At 44.1% G+C, this 25,792-nt stretch overlaps 1 protein-coding gene across 8 annotated transcripts in view; it reads right to left on the bottom strand.

Moving 5' to 3' along the window:
* Positions 1–25,792, bottom strand: part of EIF2D (eukaryotic translation initiation factor 2D) — a 70,141-nt gene that overhangs the window by 17,597 nt on the left and 26,752 nt on the right. For all 8 annotated transcript variants that reach the window (XM_073587253.1, XM_073587248.1, XM_073587251.1 and 5 more), the window contains exons 3-10: positions 23,020–23,103; positions 21,334–21,424; positions 20,338–20,445; positions 13,528–13,757; positions 12,517–12,634; positions 10,392–10,437; positions 9,163–9,266; positions 8,029–8,181 (exon numbers count right to left, since the gene is read on the bottom strand). In XM_073587253.1, coding sequence (XP_073443354.1) covers positions 8,029–8,181; positions 9,163–9,266; positions 10,392–10,437; positions 12,517–12,634; positions 13,528–13,757; positions 20,338–20,445; positions 21,334–21,424; positions 23,020–23,103 — 934 coding nt within the window. The remainder of the gene's footprint in view (positions 1–8,028; positions 8,182–9,162; positions 9,267–10,391; positions 10,438–12,516; positions 12,635–13,527; positions 13,758–20,337; positions 20,446–21,333; positions 21,425–23,019; positions 23,104–25,792) is intronic.

Raw genomic sequence — 25,792 nt, forward strand, 5'->3', positions numbered from 1 at the left:
AACAGGACTATAATACATTAGGTAAGAGCAGAACAGTGACTGCAGCTCTGGGAGTAACTGGAGTACAATACATTAGAAAACAGCAGAACAGTGACAGCAGCTCTGGGAGTAACTGGAGTACAATACATTAGGTAACAGCAGAACAGTGACTGCAGATCTGGGTGTAACTGGAGTACACTACATTAGGTAACAGCAGAACAGTGACTGCAGCTCTGGGTGTAACAGGAGGACATTAGGTAAGAGCAGAACGGTGACTGCAGCTCTGGGTGTAACTTGCGTACAATACATTAGGTAAGAGCAGAACAGTGCAGCTCTGGGTGTAACTTGAGTACAATACATTAGGTAAGGGCAGAACGGTGACTGCAGCTCTGGGTGTAACTGGACTACAATACATTAGGTAAAAGCAGAACAGTGACTGCAGCTCTGGGAGTAACTTGCGTACAATACATTAGATAACAGCAGAACAGTGACAGCAGTTCTGGGTGTAACTGGAGTACAATACATTAGGTAACAGCAGAACAGTGACTGCAGATCTGGGTGTAACTGGAGTACACTACATTAGGTAACAGCAGAACAGTGACTGCAGCTCTGGGTGTAACTTGCGTACAATACATTAGAAGAGCAGAACAGTGACTGCAGCTCTGGGTGTAACTTGAGTACAATACATTTGGTAAGATCTGAACAGTGACTGCAGGTCTGGCTGTAACAGGAGTATAATACATTAGGTAAGAGCAGAACGGTGACTGCAGCTCTGGGTGTAACTGGACTACAATACATTAGGTAAAAGCAGAACAGTAACTGCAGCTCTGGGAGTAACTGGAGTACAATACATTAGATAACAGCAGAACAGTGACTGCAGCTCTGGCTGTAACTGGAGGACAATACATTAGGGAACAGCAGAACAGTGACAGAAGCTCCGGGTGTAACAGGAGTATAATACACTAAATGGTGGCCCGATTCTATCGCATCGGGTATTCTAGAGTCTCTGTTAAAATAAAAAATAGTTATATACTCACCTTCCGACGGCCCCCGGACTCTTTCTCTCCTCTCACCACGCTCCCGGCATCTTCCGGTCCCAGTAATGCTTAGCAAGAAGGGCCGGAGATGACGTCACTTTCACGTGAGGGTGACGTCATCAGCGGTGTTTCGTGCAAAGCATTACTGGGACCGGAAGATGCCGGGAGCATGAAGAGGAGAGAAAGAGTCCGGGGGCCATCGGAAGGTGAGTATATAACTATTTTTTATTTTAACAGAGACTCTAGAATTAGAATACCCGATGCGATAGAATCGGGCCACCATCTAGTACAATAATATTTATGAAGCATACAGTCTAGATCACATGAAGTCATTATTGCCCTCTACTCCTCTTTGGCCAGACCTCATCTGGAATACTGTGTCCAGTTCTGGGTACCACATTTTAAAAAAGACATAGAAAAACTGGAGCAAGTTCAGAGAAGAGTGACCAGGATGGTGAGTGGAATGAAAAGCATGTCCTATGAGGAATGGTTACAGGATTTGGGAATGTTTAGCTTGCAAAAAAGAAGATTAAGGCTAGTTTCACACTAGCATTTATTCCCTGCAGCGCATGGCGCCGCTAAGCCCCGCCCCCTGCCGGCTCCCTGCCCACCCCATCCGGTATCGCCGCCTACTATCGCACATGGACGCATGCGATCTGCGCACCCTATCTTTAGCATAGGGTGCGCAGATCGTGCGCTGGCCGTGTGCTAGTAGGATTTTAGCGTGCGCTGCGCACTTTTGAAGGTGCGCTGAGCGCGCCAAAATGCAACATGCTGCGTTCGGCGCACCTTCAAAAGTGCGCAGCGCACACTAAAATCCTACTAGCGCACGATCTGCGCACCCTATGCTAAAGATAGTGTGCGCAGATCGCATGCGTCCATGTGCGATAGTAGGCGGCGATACCGGATGGGGCGGGCAGGGAGCCGGCAGGGGGCGGGGTTTAGCTGCGCCGTGCGCTGCAGGGAATAAACGCTAGTGTGAAACTAGCCTGAGAGGAGACTTATTAGTTGTCTACAAATATCTCAAGGGCTGTCACATTGTAGAAGGATCATCTTTATTCTCATTTGCACAAGGAAAGACTAGAAGCAATGGGATGAAAATTAAAGGGTGGAGACACAGATTAGATATTAGAAAAAACTTTTTGACAGGGAGGGTGATCAATGAGTGGAACAGGCTGCCACGAGAGGTGGTGAGTTCTCCTTCAATGGAAGTCTTCAAACAGAGGCTGGTGTGAGGTAGTGCTGTCATTCACCTAGGGGATTCTCGCTTAGCCGCCACAAAACCAGATCCAGCATGGGTTTTCCATAAAACCAGTATAGTCCATGTGGTTTATTATGCAGCATAAACCAAAGCAAGCAACATAAAGTTCATATCAGCATAGAGTCCTTGACAGAGCTTCTCTCTGTCCTCCCTGTAGTCACACAGGTTGGCATACACAGGGTCTTCGGCCTCATATTTATCTCACCCATGTCAGGGTTTCCTCATGGCTGTTTCTCCACACTGCAGACATTTACTCTCTCCTCTGGGACTCTCAGATGCTGGCAGCCATGACACACAGCCACTCCCTTGCTGTCAGCCAGGAAGCCCCATCTCCAAGCGGGACCTTCTACAGTGGACCAAACGGGTCCAAGCACTCATCACGTGACCTATCCTGGCCACCTTATATGGTCTGTAGCCACACCCACCTTGATATATATAACAGTCCTTCCATATTCTGCCACTCATCCTCTCTCTTGGGACATATACACAGCGCCCCCTAGCGGACACAGTGGTCATTACACCACATACCTCCCCCTTCTGTTCAAACCTGTGGGGCTGAACACACAGCATCACCCCAGGATCTCGAGACCGGGCACTCACTACACCTTGCCCCCCAGGTTGAGAGAACCATCTCCATCTGTCATACGGCCTAATCTCTGCGTTAGACCTCCCCCGCCCCCAGTGGTCAGCATATTGGCCTTGATCCTTGGCCCTCCAGTCACGGTCTGTCTGCGTCATCAGACACTGTTTAGTCACCACCCTCCTACAGTGCGCTTCGCACCTGACCTTTCTCCCACTGACCGGCTCTCCCGGTTGGTACGGTCATCAGTCTTAATCGGGCCTACTGTCTGGCCTGAGTCTGACCCATTCAGCGTCTCACAGGAACTAATGTCTCTCAGCCTCGTACGGCCCATCGAACTGCCACTTGCTGACATTCTTCGGCCACCTGCCATGTCACTACTTGGAGGAACCCTTCGGGTCCTTACATCTTGGATCGAAGGCGGCCGCCACCTGGTGTTCCGCACTTCTTTATTGATTCGCCGACGGTCCCATCTCAACTGCTCAATCTCTTGCAGGTACCCCACTCGATACTCTACGAGCATCCGAAAGTCTCTCAGGCTCTCCACGGAGCCAACCACCATGATGAATCCTACCCACTTCACTGGATACCTGGTCTTCATCATCCGGAGGAATCCTCACCCTCACCACACCGGAGATATTCACAAGGTCTTGCATTACCTTCCCGGATCTTCCAATTATTCTCCTAATCAGAGCTTTGGGTACCGGAACCACATCTTTCCGCAAACCTTGCGGATCCATAGCCTCCTTTGCTAACTCTAGGCATCGAGCAGCCTTCATATTACTCCGCTTGGCCAGCTGTTTGGCATGGAGACATTGTAAATGCATCTCTTTCAGGACAGCTACCCGGTTTGCTGTATCTTCCCTGGCTGATATCACCAACTGCCGAGTTTCAGGTGCCCAGTGCACCTTACACGCCTTGACCGCCTCTTTGAAAGCCTCATGCACACCTTCCTCCGCACAGGCTTCTTGCATGTCTTCTGGTACCTCAATCACAGCCTTGAAGGTCGTGGTCTTCCAGGCAAAGAGGCTATGGCTTTACCACGGACACTTCCCTCAATACAGTTGACCCGACCGGGTGACTGTCTTCTTCAGTCCTTAGCTCACCAACTTCACAAGATTTTATCTCTTCATGACCCTTCGTCCAGATGGATACTGGCAGTTTCGTCTTGTTATCACTCGCGCTCACCCGCGGTAAGTCTTCGCCCAACTTCCTCTCCTGCCGAAGATCTCTTACAGTTTCTTTGAGTTCTTCCAACTCTTCCCTAAGGATCTTGTTCACACTTTGCCAGGTGGACAGGTGACGTCTGAGCTCCAAGACTTCTTTCTCGAGCTCCTCTAGTCTGTGCTCCCTGTCTCTCTCAGAGCCACAGTCACCCCCAGAGTCTGAGTCACCTCGACCTGCCGAACAATCCCTCCAGTTACCCAGTAACCGTGCGAACACTCCAGCCGTTTTATCCACCAGGTCAACGTCAGTTTTGTCATGCGATGTCAGGTCCGTCTGTTGGGCCGACGTACCCCTTTTCCCGGTCACTTCTACCTCTGACCTCTCCACGTCAGGAGCCATCACCGTCTTAGTATTGGTTAGCCCACCAGTAGGAACGTCTCCACCCTTCTGGCATATATCATCAAACCTGACAAAGTCAAAGCCCCACGCCAAGGCATACACTAAGCCTGATGGTATACTGCCACCTTGGCACTCACTGCCTCCGAGCCCCTCAAACATTACTCTGTCTACCACATAGTTCACCGTGACCCCATGTTTACAGCGAACCTGGACCATTTTCTCGGTCAGACAGAAAATGAGGAGTTCCTACCAGAGTCACCTGACTCTTGGAGTCCAACCGTCCCGAGATTCCTTCCCGATGTAGCATCACGGTACACACACGCGGCCAGTCATCACCCGGAAAGAATATCCCACATTCTGGAAACGACATACACGAACACTGCGGTTTCCCAGACATACCCACTGAGCCAACCAGTGCTGCCATTTCTTCAAACTCGGCCCCTTTCTGGACCACCACCCCAATTTGGGTCACCGCCTCCCTCTGGGACTCCACCCCCTTTTGGGCTACCACCCCCCTCTGGGACTCCACCCCCTTTTGGGTAACCACCCCGATTTGGGTCACCGTCCCCTTCCAGGACTTCCCTATGTCCGTTATACAGGTCTTCTCAGACCACAGTTCACACCACACAGTTTATGTCTCTTACGATACCACACAAGTCCTTGTTGGCACCACCATAGCTCCTGCTGTCACTGAACACCGACACCACCGGCTGCCGTTCACACACCGCTGCCGGAGTCCTCTTCGTAACCCCGTCGAGTTACTGGAAGCCGCTTGTCACCTTCTTGACTCCCACTTAGCCACCACAGGCTGAATTGAGAAAAGAAAAAAAAAACCACACCACACAAAACTCATGTGTCCTGACTGTGTGCTATTCAAGACGCTCCGTCTCCACCTGAGACCGTCCAACACATAGGGCGCACCGGGTGCGATTCAGGGAGCGACCCTCCTCCCAGGGTCTTCCCACACACCGGCCTCACCAGGTCCAGGGGCTCGGCGGGTGCTCTTCAGGACATCTGTCTCCACCTGAGACTTCCCAACACTCCCGCCTCACCAGGTCCAAGGTCACACCACGTGCTCCCGGGATCCGACTCTTCTCCCAGCACTGACCCTCCAGGACCTTTCCTCACTGGACTCTCCAGGTACACAGTCTTACTCACTTACCCAGGTCAGTACCACACGAACACCAGTCTGTTACCTGTGTCTGCCACACAGGTCCTCGGGTACCTCTTCTCCGCAGAGGCACCCTAGCAATCACCAGTCTCTATCTCCTGGGGAAGCGGCCGCACTGGGCTCACCGATCCGGACAGTGCCTTACTCACTAGGCCGCCCCACGGTTCCAGAACTACAGCCGGACAGTGGCTTCCCCAATTGCAGGCCGTCACAGGCTCTGCTCACACACGTGGCCGGTCAGCAGCACATCACATGGCTTTCACAACCGTCAGCCCTCCTGGCTCAGCGTTGCCCTTAGCCACCGAATTTTGCAGTCCTCTTCCGTTGCTCTCAGCAACAAGGCTACAATATTGCCCGCATTCTTCACCAATTGTGAGGTAGCGCTGTCATTCACCTAGGGGATTCTCGCTTAGCCGCCACAAAACCAGATCCAGCATGGGTTTTCCATAAAATCAGTATAGTCCATGCGGTTTATTATGCAGCATAAAACAAAGCAAGCAACATAAAGTTCATATCAGCATAGAGTCCTTGACAGAGCTTCTCTCTGTCCTCCCTGTAGTCACACAGGTTGGCATATACAGGCTCTTCAGCCTCATATTTATTTCACCCACATCAGAGTTTCCTCATGGCTGTTTCTCCACGCTGCAGACATCCACTCTCTCCTCTGGGACTCTCAGACGCTGGCAGCCATGACACACAGCCACTCCCTTGCTGTCAGCCAGGAAGCCCCATTTCCAAGCGGGACCTTCCACAGTGGACCAACCGGGTCCAAGCATTCACCACATGTGACCTACCCTGGAAACCTAATATGGTCCATAGCCACGCCCACCGGGTCACATGGCTATGACCTCATCACAGGTCCTTCACACACTCATACACACTCTACCATAGTGTTCTAAACACACCCCCTGGGTGGGTTTGTAGGTAACTAGGTCCGCCCGTCTCCCTAGTTACCTGGAGACTTCTCCCTGACACATTGAACCAGCACTTCAGCAGTACCACTGCTGATCAATACACACATAAGTGTCCATCTCAAGGCCACGCACCTTGAGATACATAACGGTCCTTCCGTATTCTGCCACTCATCCTCTCTCTTGGGACATCCACACAGCGCCCCCTAGCGGACACAGTGGTCATTACACCACACTGGACAGACATCTGTCTGGGATGATTTAGTGAATTCTGCTTTGAGCAGGGGGTTGGACCAGATGGCCCAGGAGGTCCCTTCCAACTCTAGCATTCTTTGATTCGATGATTCTATGATATTTAGTCAGCAAGACTATATTTTTAAGGCATGGTTTGTACTGGAGAAAAAAAAACATACATCCTGTGGAGGGGAATGGCATAAAATAAAATTAAAAAATCATTATATACCTGTTAAATCATCACTGCATCCAGGTAAACAAAGATGGCCAGGGAACACCAAAATGACAGCAGTGGAGCAGCAGGACACTTAACAGGAAAGTATTTTGTCATCATTTTATGACATGCCCCTCATCACCCACTAACACTTGGTTTCATTTTGGCTAATTGTTGAAAATGCAAAATTAGATCCTACCCTCTGTTACCCAGAAAGTGGAGGCAATGGCTGCAGTATCTATCCTTTTCAAGCATCTGTGAGGCTCAACAAGCTACCGTCTCTCCTAATGGCTCATGGAGAAAAACCTGACAAATCAGTGGTGGACACTGTACAGAACATGTACAGGAAACATCAAACGAAAAGTGATGCATTTGCAATGGGGCTGCACTACCAGTCCCAGTGATATTTCTAGTGACTCATGGACCCCCACTAAACACATTGATGGAAGATGCTTATTATGGATATTGCTGGAAATACCCTTAAAGAGAATCAGCCTCCAGGTTTTTGCCACCTAATCAGGAAGCAGCATAATGCAGCAGCAGAGACACTGATTCCAGCAATGTGTCACTTACTGGGCTGCTTGCTGTAGTTTTGATTAAAATCAGCAGGATATCATCACTAGAGGAAAGTATATCTGTTGCCATATAGTCCTCCATATTCTTGGGTTTTGTATAACCTCATTCTCACCACTTACTGGCAACGTTTTGCCTATGCAAAGTGAACACAGAAAGCTGCCAGAGGTGGGGGAGGGCTAATACAGAGCTCAGCATTCACTCAACTGCTAGATTTGCACCAGAGGAAACCGTGATTTTATCGAAACTGCAGCTAGCAGCCCAGTAATTGATACATGCAATCAGGATCTCTGCCCCTACATCATTATGCTCTCGGATGGGGTAGCAAAAGCCTAGTGACAGATTTCATTTAATTTGAACCCAATCTTTCCTTGGAGCTATGAGCACTGGGATGCAGAAAAATATCATTTGTTCACAACACCATTGCCCCACATGTAAAGAGCTATAATGCTGAACATGTCAGACCAAAGAACTGTATTGTTTGGTAGATCCTGTCCCTTACTTGTGGCCTGACTCCTGGAATAGAGGCAACATCTTGGCAGATATGCCATACAGGGAGATGATCTCAGGCGGCTGATACAAGTGCTCTACTCCACCGCCCATGTCTTCTGCTGAAGCAGGCGACTCGGAAACTGGGGCGACAAAAGATCTGATGCTGACGAGAAAAGCAAAATGGGAAAAATTAGCATTTTTTGCAACAACAAAGTAGTAATATACACTCTATGGACAGCGGTATCGGGACCTACATATTAGACTCACAGGAGATCCCGCGACATCCCGTCCTAAACTCTTTAGGCAGTAATATGGAGCTGGTTGCCAATTTACAGCTATAGAGAGCTTCCTCTCGTACAGGAAGGTTTTCTGCATGATTTTGGAGTGTGTCTATGGGAATTATTGTCCAGCCATCCAGAAGGGCATTTGGGATGTCACACACTGATGTTGGATTGGAGGGCCTGACTCACAATCGCTGTTCTAGATCATTCCATGATATTCAATGGAGTTGGGGGTAAGCCTCTGTAAAGGCTAGTCAAATTATTCCACCCCAAACGCACATAATCAGGTCTTTCTCGACTTAGCAATGTGAGCAATCATGTTGGAATAGAAGAGAGACTTCCCAAACTGTTCCCACAAAGTAGGAAGCAATGATCCAAAACATCTCGGTATGCAGAAATTAAGATTTTTCAATCACTGGAACTTGAAAACAAGCTCATGGCATTAATTCCTGACCACTGCTCCATAGTTTAGTGGTGTAAGGCTTTACACCACTCCTTCCAACACTTGGCATTGTGCTTGGTGACATAAGGCATGCAGCTGCTCAATGGTGGAAACCCATGCCAAGAAGCTCCTAGGGCAGTTTTTGTGCAGATATTAATCCCAGAAGAGGTTGGGAATTCTGCAGATATTGAGTCAGTAGAACTTTGGCAACTTTTATGCACTGTATAGCCACTACCATGGATGAGCCACTGTGCCTATGGAATTAATAAAGGGGCTGTAGTGTTTACAGGTACACAAAAGCCCCATCATTATGGTGATTTGTGGGGGCCCTGGAAGTTGGACTATCTTAAAGAGAGACCATTAATGTTATAGTCTTGGTGAACCTTATTTAAGATGCAGAATGTGCCAACTTCATACTTACTCTGGGTGTTTCCAGTCTACCTCCACAATGCTCTCCACTCCTTTACTGAGCTCCTTGACTTGCAGGATCTTACGCTGCTGCATAACCAGCAAGAATCTGGACAGCTGGAAGAAGGACATGGTGCAGATTAGGAAGATGGCAAGGAACATGACCACTTAATACTCAAATTCTGCAGGTCTTCATGAGGCTGGGAGAGGATTTCCAATATATGATGTACAGATTTACCCTTTTCTGTCTCCAGGGCCACATTGTCATACTGAACCAATTCAAGAGACGCACTAAAAATTAAAGGGGTATTACCTCCAGTGACATTTTTGGCATATCGAAAGTACCGTATACACTATAAATGGCTGATGGGTCCAAATTCTCCTTCCACCAATCTGCACTCTAAGGCTGTGTGCCCACGATGAAATTTATGTGCAGATTTTCCCTATAAAACTGCATTAGTTCTGGAAAATCTGCATGTCATCCGCACATGACTGTATCAATAAATACCAAGAAGTATCAAAAAAAAAAAGCAGCTTTATTTCACGCATGACATACCAACCAGAGAGAAACCGCAGCGCCAAAAAAGGGATAAAAACGCACTTAAAAGCGCTATGAAAAAACAAAAGTTACTTCATTTATCTAATTGGTGCAGAAAAACTACAGAAAATCTGCAGGTAAAAAAAACTCACTAAATACTCATCGTGGGAACGTGCCGTCATGGTACAGTCAGAGTATTGGATCAGGATTGAAAAATAGATTCTGTTCCTAAATCCACATCAAACTCTCTGAATACGTTTCTGAGTGAATCGGACAGCCCCTTTAGTGCACACAGTTTGTTTTCCATGTTACTTTTAACATTTCCCAGTAAAACAGTAGGAAGCATAATCACAGAGTACAATAAACATTTTTATGTGGATTTACAGTAAAATCCTCATTAAAACTGTGCAAATAGGCCCTAAAAAGAGGTCATGTATGCACATGGCTCTACAATAAATACGTTTTGCTTACTTCCTAATGCTTCTGAACTCCCATAAACTACAATGGCGTGAGTGAGCGCAGACAAAAACCACCTGTCTAATTCATACACTACTTTCTGGGGTGCCAAATGGGTAGTCCCCCCATTCTCCTTTTGTTTGAAGGGATTCTGGGAGACTCTAATGCCAGTCATGGTGGGAGCTATAATTTGAGCTATATTGGTACTTTCTGATAAACAGAGCAAGACTGTATTCTGGTTACCATACCTTTTTGTAACTGGACTTCTTTATGTCCACTTGCTGTCCTTCAGGGCTACAAAGTAAATCAGTTAACAAAAGTGATGTATAAGACTGGAATATAACAAGGTAGAAGAATGTTTTCTGGCTTTGAATGCAGCCCGCGCCGAGGCCTTTGGCTCTTTAGGCTACCGGACCTATAGGAAGGTAAAGCCAGGTTAGGCCAACCTTAAAAGGCTAAATATGACCTTAAGTGTAAGTTCACATTAAAAATGGTCGGGATACCTACAAATCAATTTATAAAATACGTTCTTTATCTAATGAAATTGATTCATTTACAACTCAATGTTTTCCTTAGGACAGAAAAAAAATAAAATAAAAAAAATGGTTGATTTCTGCAGAGCTGTCTGAATCACGCCTGCTCAAGGCACTTTGCCAAGATATCAATGTGTCATCAGTGGGGGAAGAAGAGATAAAGAGGCAGAGAGAGATATGCTGGTCCTGTTCTAGCATTTTCTCTCACCACAGGGCAGGGATTCACAGCTACGCTGCTCAGTACTACTGAGCTCCATGCTGCTGTTTCTCTCTGCTACACAGAGACAGGGGAGAAGAATCACCACTTCTCTGGGAGAGGTGTACTGCACACATCATAGCCATCATTGATGTTTTCATTAGTACTATTTTGGGTTACTTACCACTTTTTCAACTGGTTTAATTCTACTTTTTTTTTTTTTTGGGGGGGGGGGTTAAAGAAACAAAACAACAGAAATTTTGGCATTATTTTTCCCTCAAAATCCACTGTAGTAGGTTAATTTATATATTTGAATAAAAAATGTCACACCGGCGCTGAATAAACACACAGCGGAGTTGAAAGCTGCTGGCAAAACAAGCAGATACAGTGTGCTCTCTGCCAAACAAAAGGCACAAAATGAATAAAAAGTTTCCACGCTGACAACGCTGTGTGGCCTGAAGGATTTAATAGTGAATGCACAATCAGCCAGAGATTGCAAATCGAGGTACTCACTGGTGTTCGTGCTCTATCCTGGATAGCGCACCACAGTGAGTGGCAGGCAGCGCCGCCGTGTAGTAGCGGGGGGCCATCGGCCGAGGCTGCCTGCCGCTCACTGTGGCGCGCTATCCAGGATAGAGCACGAACACCAGTGAGTACCTCGATTTGCAATCTCTGGCTGATTGTGCATTCACTATTAACTCTTTCAGGCCACACAGGGTTGTCAGCGCGGAAACTTTTTATTCATTTTGTAATTTATATATTTTTTTATTTATAGGTGAGGTCATTACAAACTTGGCAATAAAAACATGTGGAATTTTTGGGGGGTCAATATGGTAAATACTTCATCTTAATATGAGAGAATGGTACGGTATATAAAAATAGACACTGTCCTGAAAAATGTGATAAGGTATGGAAACCTTGGTTTGATTCCCTGTTGACATTAGTCCCCTGGTGATGAGTGTTCTCTCATGATAAAGTAAGTAATATTTGGTGCCTGGCATAGGTGTCTTATGATTTTGATAATAGACCCATGGTTTGTTAAGGGCAAGGTTAACTTTGCCAGACAACATTAATGAGCAACGAGAAATGCTGTTTGTTCTTTGTTCCTACAACCTTGTTATATTGTATAATCTTTAATAAAAACGCATTAAAAAACCTCGATTTTTCTCATGGTTTTATTTTTTTCAAAATGAATAAAATCTGTAAACTTTTTTTCCCATTTTTTTCTTAGTCCTAGTCCTACTGTGGGACTTAAACATCTAACCAATTGTGTAATACACTGGAATACTTCTTTCTTGCCGTCCATTATACTTGTCGGTTTTAGACTGACAGGCAGCTCCTTGGACCCTGTCTCTGACAGGCCATAGCAGGCTTTGTGCACGCAGACCCCACACCGGACTGCACTGATCAGTGATGGCACTTATAATGGAAATGGTGCCAGGCTTCTGAGTATCAATAGTTCTCCTGACACTGGTCACCATGATGTATACGGTATATATCCTTTACAGTGCACAAACTAGACCTCACTAATGGTGGATATATACATCATTAAGTATTAGGTTTAAAGGCGTTTCATTGATTCTGCACTGATAGTCTATTCTATATATTATCCATAAATATGTGACCCCCAACGAAAGAACTCACCAACAGGAGAAAAGATGGTTTCGCAGGAAGGTGCTTGTAAGCAGGGGAAGGTCTGACTTCTTCACTTTGTACCTCAAAGCATGGAAGAAGCACTTGTTTAGTAAGTTGTCCATGGCTTCTGTAGTGAGATAAAGGGAAAAATCTTCTGTGAAGCATGAGTATATCTGCTGCTCAGATTAATAATAAACCAATGCAAAGGATAAATCTATGCATGATTTTTAAAATTTAATTTCTGCCAACGTTTCTAATACGTCGCTGGGACTAGGGTTTACAAAGAGGACTGTCAACTCCTGAAATACCTCAGGATACAATTCAATATACAATTTGTAAATGTAAAAAAAGCGTATCACTGATTTAGAGATGAAAGCTCAGGCCCTGTAGGAGATGGAGGCTGAAGTTAGGCTTTTCACTGTGTAACTATTTGGACAGGGTGAGAAACTTCCTGCTTCTGAGGTGGACATTTGGTGCTGCATATAAATATATGGAGATCTGCATCTTTCTTCATACTGGATGTATTGATATCTGAAGCAAAATAAGATAGATTCCTGTGTAATATTGAGCAGCAGGAGACGGCAGCTGAAAGAAAAAGCTACAAAGATAAAATCTGTCACAGTTTCTCCTGGTGGACTCTATGTATTGAGACAATCAGATTAACCTTTTAGAAGCAGCTATGACCCCATTATAGTTTAAGCAGCCTATTTCCTTTTCTATGATAGTAAAGCTGATCATACACGTGAGATAGTTGTACTCGCTCTCCTGACTCCCCAATACACTTTAGGGCTCTTTGGGTTCGTGTCCTAAGCCTGCTCTGCATAAATACACTGTAAATAACATCCCCTTTGTAGACCATGAAAACTTGCACTAAATTATAAGGGCCCATATCTCTTGGACCATATGGCATATTTAAAAGAAAAAAAACTGGGATTACAGATTATACCAATGCGAATTTGTTTTAAGACAAAGTTGAAATACTTACGTCTATGTGGGCCAAGGGGAGGGGTAAATGGTTACCTTGCGGGGATAAGTGACAATCTTCAGAGTCCTGCGTTTCTTCTCTATCTTCCTCTACTCCAATGTCTTCACCCTCATGTGGTGCATCCGCTGCTACTTCAACCAGGCACAAGTTTTCCAGTTGTGTTTCAGTTACATCGGTCAACGAGTCATGGGGGAATAATGGTTCCGGTGCAGCCTCTGTCTCCACAGGAGCAATGACTGGAGGACCAGACCTGTCACCAATGGCCCTGCAATAACCACGTACTAAAAGTAAGCTTATACCCAGCATATTGACGGCCAGCCTTTTAGACAGCTGCGAGACATGCAGCCATGGGGAATTGAACATATTTTTCAAGAATGTTGAAGACACTTGGCTAGCACACGACCATGAATAGATAACACCTTATCCGAGGACATTCACTCATCACTAATTACAGGGGCTTCTCACAAAATTAGAATATCAAAAAGTTAAGTTATTTAATACAAAAAGTGAAACTTGTATATTATATGGAGTCATTACAAACAGAGTGATGTATTTCAAGTGTTTATTTCTGTTTATGTTGATGATTATGGCTTACAGCCAATGAAAACCCAAAAGTCATTATCTCAGTAAATTAGAATACTTTATAACACCAGCTTTATGGTTGTGCTGACTTTGGTCTTGGTAAACCACAGTGGACCTACACCAGCAGATGACATGTGTTCCATAAATCATCATTGATTGTGGAAACTTCCCACTAAACCTCAAGCAGCTTGGATTGTGTGCCTCTCCACTCTTCCTCCAGACTCTGGGAGCTTGATTTCCTTTTCCAAAAATTTTATTAAGGATTTACATAACATTAGAGGGAGGGAGGAAATAGGTGAGGGAGCAGGAAGGAGAAAGACAATAAGGGAAAAAGGGACCAAGTGGACCTTGCGTCCCAATTAACAGGAAAATAACATGCTAACATTTACAACCATTACGAGTATAGAGTAACTACAAAGGCATTTATTATGAATATTAACCAATAATCAGGAAAAAAAAACTAAAAAATGTAGCTTGTCTGAATAAACTTTAAGGGAATAAATATACCAACTGGACAATTTTTGAGTGAATTTGTTAAGGTTGTTATGTACCGTAGCTATTTTGTGCTCGAAGGCTTTATGGAGAGTCATTCTGTCAATAATATCTTGGATAGTTGGGGGGGGTCTGGCCTCTTCCAATGGAAAGCAATAAGTTGCTTAGTTACTAAAAGAATATGTACTACCAAAGGAACGGAGGAGTGAATAATGCAAGCCGAGTCTAAGGATAGAAGAGCTAGTTGAGGAAATAAAGTAATGGGTTTCGTAAGTAATGAGTTAAAGACGATATATCTTTCCAAAGAGGCTTAATACTGGGACAGTGCCAAAATATATGACGCAAGTTGCCGTATTGGCCACAGCCTCTTCAACAGGACGAGTGGTGCTCCGAATTAATCTGAGAAAGTCGAGCCGGTGTATAATACCAACAAGTTAGCATTTTGTAGTAAGTTTCTTGGAGCGACATAGAGATAGAAGCGGTGTAGGAAATAGAGCAAGTCTGCTTCCATTCTTCAGGACTTGGGGATATATGTAACTCTTGTTCCCATTTCAGAAAGTTATGGGCTTTGGTAAATACATGACTTTTATTGAGCCACATATAGATGTAAGAGGTGCGCCAAAAGATTTTATGACTAACGTTAGTAATGAGATTGGTAGCGGGTTCTGATAGGCTTGGTTTAGATGCAAGAAATTGCTCAATCAAATCTTTCATTATGATATACTGGAAGAATTACGAAGAGGGGACTTTGAATTTATCTTTGTTTTGGGAAAAGGGGAGAAGACTAGAATCATTGACCAGGTCCTTGAATTTCTTAACGTCATGTTCAGCGCAAATGGGATTGATGGCTGTATGGTATAAGGAACAGCGCACATAAGAAAATAGGAAAAAATTCCCAAAAATCCATAAAAAACACATTTGAAAGGTTGACTCACCAAACCCTGACTAATGCACTAGTAGGATGCAGCAGACCTCCATTGATAAAGGCTGGGGCAGCACAGGTGCAAACCACTGATGAAAACAGTCAGTAACCCAAGAGGGTCTAGCTGCCTAGTGGAGAAAATGCACACAAATAAGGCTTGCATAGGACATCAGTCACACAGATAAGTGTGGCGCAAAGTGTCTGGACAGTCTATTAATGACGCCCATAGTATTAGCAGGCAGGCTGCTCAGCACTATATGTATGCATCACACAGAAAAAACCAAGCCAACATAAAGAGGTCCAACTGCATCCTGCAAAAATGATAAAAAGTGCAGTAACCCAAGAGGGTCTGGCTGCCTAGTGAAAAAAATGCACACAAACAAGGCTTGCATAGGACATCAGTCACACAGATAAGTGAATTTTTGGGAATTTTTTCTTATTTTCTTATGTGCGCTGTTCAGATTTAGTGTTACAGACTCGCAAAATTTGGGGACCCTTGATGCTGGGTTGCGAGATAATCTGCTTTGGCCAAAATAGTAACTAATACCCCATAACTTTTTATCTTTTTGCACTTTTTATCATTTTTGCAGGATGCAGCTAGGCCTCTTTATGTTGGCTTGTTTTTTCTGTGTGATGCATGCATATAGTGCTGAGCAGCCCGCCTGCTAATACTATGGGCGTCATTAATAGGCTGTTCAGACACTTTGCACCACACTTATCTGTGTGACTGATGTCCTATGCAAGCCTTATTTGTGTGCATTTTTTCCACTAGGCAGCCAGACCACTTTGGGTTACTGGCTGTTTTCATCAGTGGTTTGCACCTGTGCTGCCCCAGCCTTTATCAATGGAAGTCTGCTGCATCCTACTAGTGCCTTAGTCAGGGTTTGGTGAGTCTACCTTTGAAATGAGTTTTTCTGTATGGTATAAGGAGCAGATTAAGTGGAGAGGAAGATTCTTAAGGAAAGTTAATTTGTGTACACCTCTTTGCTGTTTAGAAAATGCTTTCCAGGCAGCCAGTGTGGCATCAAATATGGGATGAGAAGAGGGGGAGGATTTTTTAAGAAGAATTGAGTCGAGAAGTAAACGATATGGTGGGATATTTTTGGTTGAAGTGACATTCCAATTCATACCAGGCAGGAGGGTCTGGAAGAAGTCACCACGAAAGGCTTTGCTTGATAAGAAAGGACTTGTAATAAGCCAAAATATTCTTTAAAGTGGCCCCCCCAATCTCCAACTGTTGTAGAGGATATGAGAAGCAGTCCTCGCTTTTTTATAACCCCAGATAAAATTATTAGTCTGGGTTTGTAGGTTCTTTAGGCAAGGGGCTGAAATTGGTAGAGGTAATGAACGAAACATATATAAGCTTTTTGGGAGAATGTAAGATTTGAAAGTAATGATTCTACCCCACCAAGAAAGTCCCTTGTCTCCGAATGAAGACATGTCATCAGCAATAGATTTAATAAGAATGGTTAGGTTTAATGGTTTCAGAGAGTAGATAGAGCTGGAGAAACTCAGGCCTAAATAGGTGATGTGATTGGACGACCAACTCCAAGGGACCGTCCGCTTGATGTCTTCCATGAAAGATGGGTGTATGTTTAGAGGCAGGATTGTCGACTTAGATTCATTAATCTTGAAGTAGGAAACGTTAGAGAATTGAGAGAGTAAGATTTGGATTTGGAAGGATTAAATACTGTTAAGATAATATCATCCGCAAAGAGACTAATTTTATAATTTCTATTGCCAGCCATGATGCCATGGATATCAGGATCGTCCCTGATTAGTTGAGCCAATGGCCAGTACAAAGAGGAGAGGGGAAAGTGGACACCCCTGTCTCGTTCCGTTCGAGATATTAAAGGATGGGGACAGATGATTAGTGACGTAACTTTTACGGTCGGGTTAGAATATAGAGCCGAAATACTAGATAAGATTTTTGAATGAAAGCCAAAATTACAGAGAGTAGCAAGCAGATAATTCCAGTTGAGGCGGTTGAAGGCCTTTTCGGCATCTAAGGATATAATAGCAGCTTGGGATTTCTTGGAATTAATCAGTTTGATCAAATTGATTAACCTCCTTGTGCCATCAACAGATTGACAGTTAGAAACAAAACCGATTTGATAGTTGTGTATCAATTTGGGGAGGAAGTGATTCAATCGATTTGCCAAAGTTTTGGCATAAATCTTGATGTCTGTGTTAATCAATGATATTGGCCGATAATTTCTCATTTGGGTTGGGTCGGAATTGTTTTTGGGGATGAGTACAAGGGACCTTGATTTCCAAGGTCTAGTGAGAAGTTTCTAGAGTCCGTGATGGTTTGGAGAGCCATGTCATCTGCTGGTGTAGGTCCACTGTGTTTTATCAAGACCAAAGTCAGGTCAGCCATCTACCAGGAAATTTTAGAGCACTTCATGCTTCCCTCCGCTGACAAGCTTTTTGGAGATGGAAATTTCATTCTCCAGCAGGACTTGGCACCTGTCCACACTACCAAAAGTACCAATACCTGGTTCACAAAACAACAGTAATACTGTGCTTGATTGGTCAGCAAACTTGCCTGACCTTAACCCCATAGAGAATCTATGGAGTATTGTCAAGATGAAGATGAGAGACACCAGACCCCACAATGCAGAGGAGCTGAAGGTTGCTATCAATGCAACCTGGGCTTCCATAACACCTCAGCAGTGCCACAGGCTGATCGCCTCCATGCCATGCCGCATTGATGTAGTAACTGATGCCAAAGGAGCCCCGACCAAGTATTGAGTGCATTTACTGAACATATATTTCCATAGGCCAATATTTCGGATTTTAAAATCATTTTTCAAGCTGGTGTTATAAAGTATTCTAATTTACTGAGATAATGACTTTGGGGTTTTCATTGGCTGTAAGCCATAATCATCAACATTAACAGAAATAAACACTTGAAAAAGAGCACTCCATAATGACTCTATATATGAGTTTCACTTTTTGTTTTGAAGAACTGAAATAAATTAACTTTTTGATGATATTCCAATTTTGTGAGATGCACTTGTAGGAGTGCTGATAATCAGAGGCGTATCCAGGGGGGGGCAGCCGGGGCAGTTGCCCCGGGCGCAGCCAGCAGGACATGGCGGTTAATGAGTGGGAATGGGGGTTAATGTGTGGGGGTTAATGAGTGGGGATGAGGGTTAATGTGTGGGGGGGTTAATAAGTGGGGGGTTAATGAGTGGAGATGGGGGTTAATGTGGGGATAGGGGTTAATGAGTGGGGGGTTAATGAGTGGGGTTTAATGAGTGGAGATTGGGGTTATTGTGAGGATGGGGGTTAATTAGTGGGGGTTAATGAGTGGAGATGGGGGTTAATGTGGGGATGGGGGTTAATTAGTGGGGGTTAATGAGTGGGGATGGGGGTTAATGTGTGGGGGGGTTAATGAGTGGAGATGGGGGTTAATGTGGGGATGGGGGTTAATGAGTGGGGATTTGGAGTGGGGGGTACATAATGAGTGGGGGGATTTGGGAGTAGGGACGGGGTTATTGAGTGGGGATGGGGGATACTTAATGTGTGGGGGGATTTGAAGTGGGGATGGGGGGATTTGGAATGGGGATAGGATTTAATGTGTGTGGAGAGATTTGAGGACACAAAATGAAGAGTATGTATGTATGAGGGCATGTATGAGGAAACAGTATGCGGGATGGGTGCAGACAGCAAGGGGTGCGAACGGGTAAATGTATGTGGACACAGAATGAGTAGCGATGGGAAAAATGTAAGCGGACACAGTATGGGGAGTGAGGGTGATGGGATTGGTGCAGACACAGTATGGGGAGTCAGGGGTATGTATGAGCAGACAGTATAGAGAGTGAGGGGGTAAATATATGGTATGGTTAACAGAGGGATGTTAGAGGAGACAGTATGAGGAAGGAGGGGAATATTGTGAGGCGACAGTATATCGCAGACATTTTTATTTAGGAGCATTATAATGACAATTCTATCTTTAAGGGCATCGTGTGGAGATTTCCTGCAGAAGGCCAGAGAAGATGGAAGTCTGCAGAGACAGCTGTGGATGAGAAAACTCATCATGGGGTCTGGACAAGAAGAAGAAAAGGAGAGGGACTCCAGAGACGACGTCATCTATAAGGTACCTGGATGTAAATATTATTTGTGATGCTGACTAATTCTCATGTTTTTATTTGTTAGGAGCATTAAAGGGGTTGTCCAGGTCTGTGATGAGTCTGCAGTCATTCTATGTGACTGCAGGCTTCTGAATTCTCACAGTGCTCACTGAACGCTGTCAGGATTCTCTCATGCCGGTAATTTACATACATACGGTCACATGCTGACTAGACGTGTGCGGCCTCACTCAATGAAAATGAACACAGCGAGGCCGGGCACGTCTAGTCGGAATGTGGCCAGAAGTATACAAATCACATACTTGTGCGGACATGACTGTACATCGGCCAGGGAGAATCCTAAAAGTGTGCAGTGCATTAGTTGTGAGAATTCAGAAGCCTGCAATGTCAGAATTCAGCTCTGCAGGTTCCAGTAGTCATCACATGGACACTTCACTCATATGCGATATTCATAGTTATGGTCCTGTGACAACGAGCTTCTCTTCCTGCTTCTCTCAATTTTTTACTGAACATTGAGAGCATTAGGGAGAGCAGCTCGTGGGTACAGGGCTAAGTGTGCAAGTCGCATATGTACGTGGGTGGGTGGGGGGGCACCAAACCAAATTCTTGCCCTGGGTGCCAGAAAGCCTAGATATACCTCTGCCGATAATTATTGCTTTATAGGCGACACCCATGTACTAAACTAAAATAATCCTGATCTGTCCCAAGTGGACTGCAAAGCAGTATTTTAGTAAAAGTGGCCACTTTCTTACCATAGTTGATCTTTGTATGTATGTAAGATGTTGAAGCCTTTCCCCTTCATTCCAGATGCCAACATTTCTCTTGTAGACATATTGGCCACACCAATTGCTACAGGAGCCCTGCACCAAAAAACAAAACAGAAATAAAAAAAAATGCAGTTGTTGAGTGCAATGCCAAGAGTTACTAAACTAGGGTGAGGAAACAACAGTCAAAGAGCAATACTACACATAAAGGGCCACTATGGGCTTGTTGTATACAGGCAGTACATGTTACTATGTCCAGGACCCAAGATTGGGTGGCTACAAGCTCAGAAAGGAATCTGTCATCAAGTTTTTAATGCCCAATGGGAGAGGAGCATAATGTAGGGGCAGATATCCTGATTCCAGTGATGTGACAATTACTGGGCTGCCTGCTTCAGATGTCGGAACCTCAGAAACGCGTTGGATAATCGGCACTTTTCTTCTTTGAAGAGAGCCCGTAGTTTGGTGACATCACACATACAAAGGGCGGCAGATTTTTTCCCATCAAACAGGTGTTAGAGCAGACGTGACCGGCCGGAACACTGCTAGTTTTTTGTGTAAAGCACGGATTCAAGACACCGGATGAATTACATCTTCAGCCTTTCCGATAAGAAATATCACTTAGCATGGATCATCGTGACCGAATTATACTTCTACAGCAGCACAGGCAGGTTTTCAGCCATTCATTTTTCATTTACAGTGACTCAAGTTAATTTTAGCGCATATTTTTCTACATATTTCTACTTCCATATGTGCTGATAGGTTCCTTTTTAAGCAAAGCCTCACAATTTTCTGGTTCCCCAAACTGACTACATAGCATGTCATTTTGTGTTTTTTATGACCTTGTTGCAGCGTCAGCTGCTGAGAATGCCAGAGATTAGCGTTCAGACATCAAGAATAGGGGTATATACAACACCTGCTTGGAATACTTTGACGTTTTTATGCCCCCATCCCATATTTCACTACAGTGTGCAGAATGTACTATACCTGCTTCCCACTAAGATGACTGCACAAAGACTACCCCGCTGAACCTCTGGAAGGCCTGTAGATGGCACCACAACGCCAGGCAGCATCAGATCTGGAAGAGACAGGAATGTCAGCACATGGAGGATATGGTGGGAAACTTTCTTAGTAATGACATCCTTTGTAGGCTGCAGGGCAGGGCAGAGACTTCACTATTAGCTATTATTCTCATGTGCCATGCTTCGCAACAATGTGTCATCGTGTCCGCATCACAGGTGTTCTGTTAGGTGTAAGTCTAGATATAAAGATGTAGAGATATCTAGATGTAAAGTATATACGGAATATACTGGAGGGGTTTTGCAGGACTTTTTTCTTTTAATCAGCAAGCAGCTCAAAATACCAAAATTATTTGTTTGCCAATGTTTCACTTTCAGTCAAGGAAAAAAAACTCTCTCACAAGGGTAATAAGCCTCTCAAAGTGATTTGTGTCCCATGCGAGTCAATGGGTGGTGCAGTTAATAACATTTAATTAGTGATTTTTTTTTTTTAGGTGCTTTCTCAAAAAAACAACCAGCCCTCCTTTAAAAACACTATTCCCCAAACCATAGCAGAACAATGGCTGTCATTAAGGGTCGTCACCCAGCAGATGACAACTGATGAGATTAAGATTTACATTCTTGATTTATTTTAGGAGAGCAAGGTCTTTGAGATAGAACTTCAACCTGATCTAGCGTTACAGTTGGAGAAATGGTTAATAAAAACAAAATGCAATTAGGGGACAACAACAAGGACAGCCCAGAAATAGCATGGAGCAGGTGTCTCGCCCGCTGTGTACCACCATAAAGTCCCCTCTAGATGAGGTCTTACCAGTCGCTATGGAAAAGTCCCATATTTGTAGCCCAGCAAAAACAACTGCAATAGACCTTTGCAGAAACCAATATGACTCATATGACTCAAGTTCTGTATCAGAGCTACAGTCAAAGGTCAATAAGTCTGTTTACACGGCACTGACTGCTGATCGGTATATGCTTACCAATCAGTAGTCGTTTATTAGCCTGTTTACACAGCAGACCACAGTAAGTGATGCACACCGAAAAACCTGTAATAAATCATTCACTGTGCATAGGCTGCCATTATTCTCGGCAGAACGAGTCCTGTTTACGGGATGAGGCACCACCAAGAAACATGATCTTTTGTACTCAGCGTTTTGCATGTTCATTGGATGATTGGCAGCCTGTTTACACTGCAAGATTATCTGGAAGCAAGTAATTCTAGGAACGCTTGTTCACGATGATCTTTCAGTGTAAATGCACCTTTAAGGGCTCGCTCCCACTTGTGATTAAATCGTAATCTGATTAAAAATTGGATTGCACAGATTGCTCAATGAACATCTTTTACTTTGGTCTGCCTGGGTAAACAGGCTTTCAAATGACCGCTGATCTTTAACAGTTTACTGATCAGCGGTTGTATCGTGCCGCCAGTCAATCTGTTTAAATGGACCCTAAGACAAGCAACACTACAGGAACTCAATCAAATCATGCGACATCAGTCCAAAAATGCCCTATTAGGAGGTTTTCCCCCTCTAAGGCGTTTCCTTTGCTACAGGACACAATCTAATGTATGCAGATTGTCCCAAGTGACCAAGTTAAGCAGCACACCGCAGAAAATGTACCTATACCAAAAAATAAGTACAATAATCCTTCACATTACCTGCTCCGCCAGCCATTTTTTCAAGAACCGGTGGCCAAGTGGTAAAAGCTGGAAGAAGATCTGGGAAGCTCCATAGGGTATACACTGCAGACACAAAGAGAAAAATTGAATATTTAGGTGCAAGATAATGGGCACGATGCTCATCGCTGATGCTAGGAATAAGCCAAAGCTCCCCCTACTAAATGTCAGTAAACAGATATTATGTATTATGATCTTTGAAAAACTAGAAAGTGCCAATAATTTAATTAGATAGAAATGTCTGTAATCTGGCATTAAATGAACCTGTCACCTTGAGCAGGCAGCGAGTTATAAAGCTAAACACATTAATATAGCACTTTGAGGGAAAAAGTTCAGTATATTTTATTTATTGAACTCTCTGTTCATTCTGTGCTTAGGACTCCTTTGAAAAGACTACATTATTACTAAACACCAGTGATTGTCTTACCGCTGTCTCTAACATCTCTATCTGAAACTGAACTCATGTTTCCCTCCCTCCACTAACCTACCTACGCCCGACATTGCCATTTCCATGTGTGGTTCCACCATTACTCCCCAGCAACATGCCGCTGTTTTGGGGTCATACTTAATTTTGAGCTTTCATTCACCCCCCACATCCGATCGCTGGCGCGCTCTTGTTATCTGCACCTCAAAAACATTTCTAGAATTCGACCTTTTATTACTTTTGAAAAAACTCTTACTGTTTCTCTTATTCATTAAAACGATGAACTAACATGGACTATTGTAACTTTCTACTAATCGGTCTGCCTCTTACTAAATTCTCCCCTCTCCAATCTGTCTAGAATGCTGCAGCCAGGATCATATTCCTCACCAACCGTTACACCGATGCCTCTACCTTGTGCCAGTCATTACACTGGTTACCCATCCACTCCAGAATTCAATATAAACTTATAACTCTCACCCACAAAGCTCTCCATGGCTCAGCACCACACTAACATCTCCTTCCTCGTCTCAGTCTACCACCCTACCCGTGCCCTCCATTCTGCTAATGATCTAAGATTAACATCCTCAATAATCCGAACTTCCCACTCCCGTATCCAAGACTTCTCACGTGCTGCGGTAAATCTTTGGAATACACAACCAAAGACAATTTGTTTAATCCCCTATACCCAGAGTTTTAAGCGTAGCCTAAAAACGCATATCTACCGCTTCAACAAATTTATCTAACTATCCCTATTTTGCCCATATAAAATTTTTTTGAAAACCAGGACCCTCGTAGCATCTATTCTTACACCCTTTATGCACTTAATAGCTCTCTGTGTCTGTACTTTTACACATACTGGTTGGTTACCTGTTTACGTAGCATTACACGAACACCCTATTTATTACATTATGGGTGGTCCGTACAATACAAGCAATTGTTACCATCCACCTTTTGTGTCCCCCTATTTCCTCATAAATTGTAAGCTTGCGAGCAGGGCCCTCACTCCTCTTGGTATCTGTTGAGTTATGTGCTATTCTGTAATGTCTTTTATTGTCTGCACAAGTTCCCTCTAAAATGTAAAGCTGCGGAATATGTTAGCGTTATAGAAATAAAATTATTATTATAAAAGGAATTTGTCACCAGTGTTTTGACACAATCTAAGAGCCACTGACCCTGATTCCAGCGATGCCTAACTTACTGCTCCACTAGCTGTACTTTAGATAAAATCTCTATTTTATCAGCAGGAGATTATCAGTAGAGAACCAGTAAACATGCTGCCACATGGTCAAGCCACACCCCCACCATGATTGGCAGCTTTCTGCCTACGTACAGTGTACACTAAAAACTGCCAATCAATGGTGTGGTTGGGGTTATACAAAGCTCACCATTCTGGTGAATCAGCAGACAAAACGGAGTTTATTAAAATGATTACATACAATTTGAAATTGGTCAGCTATAGTAAGGAAAAAAGGTGAATTCAGCCTTAGTGTTTGAGGGGAGTCAAAATTGTATCAAACCCACTTACAAAGCAAACATAACACTCTGGGAATGGAAAAAAAAAAGCTCCAGCATGTAAATGAAGTGAACTAGTCAATAAATAAAATCAGTAAATCATGCTTAATTATAATAAGCAGATAAAAACCTACTAAAAAGATACCTAAATGTAACTAGTGCTAACTGACAGATTAAATGTGGCCTAAGAGGGGCACGGTAACAGGAACATATGTCCAAAATAAATAAACAAATAAATCCACCCTAGCACGTCCTACTTATAAGCAGTCAGTAGTATGTTCAAAATAGGGCAGCTTCTTCCGGAAGCCCCAGGAAGACGCTGGGCGAAACACGCGTCGAAGTGGAGGAACAAAAAGACAAACACGGTGCTTGTATAACATTGTTTTAAAGGTATATCCTGCCTAACTCCACCACATTGAACGTCCTTCTAACTGATTTTAAGTAGGAAGTGCTAGGGTAGATTCACTTGGTTATTTATTTGACATATTGTCATGATCCATTTTTGGATCTGTGGCAGGTCTGGCTTCTCAGATTAAAACTTTTTTCCTTTCAGGCCATCGGGGGTTAATGTCAGTTTTTTCCTCTGGCTGGCCTGCTGGTGTAATTGCATTGCTGCTGGGTTTTCTGATGTGGGTGGTGACCACTCCCACCATCCTTCAAGAGGTCACCTGATGCATCAGCTGACTGTTGGTGTTAGCGTTTTCTAAAGTGTCCATACTGGAGGAAGGAGCTGGTTGGGTGCAGTGGTGCTTTGCTGAGTTTGCTGTCTTTATCCTGCTGTGCGGTGCTTTGCAGCAAAAAGCTATGTGTTGCATTTGT

Source organism: Dendrobates tinctorius, unplaced genomic scaffold (genome assembly GCF_039654945.1).
Source record: "Dendrobates tinctorius isolate UK_male_01 unplaced genomic scaffold, ASM3965494v1 ptg000098l, whole genome shotgun sequence".
Classification (NCBI taxonomy): Eukaryota; Metazoa; Chordata; class Amphibia; order Anura; family Dendrobatidae; genus Dendrobates; species Dendrobates tinctorius.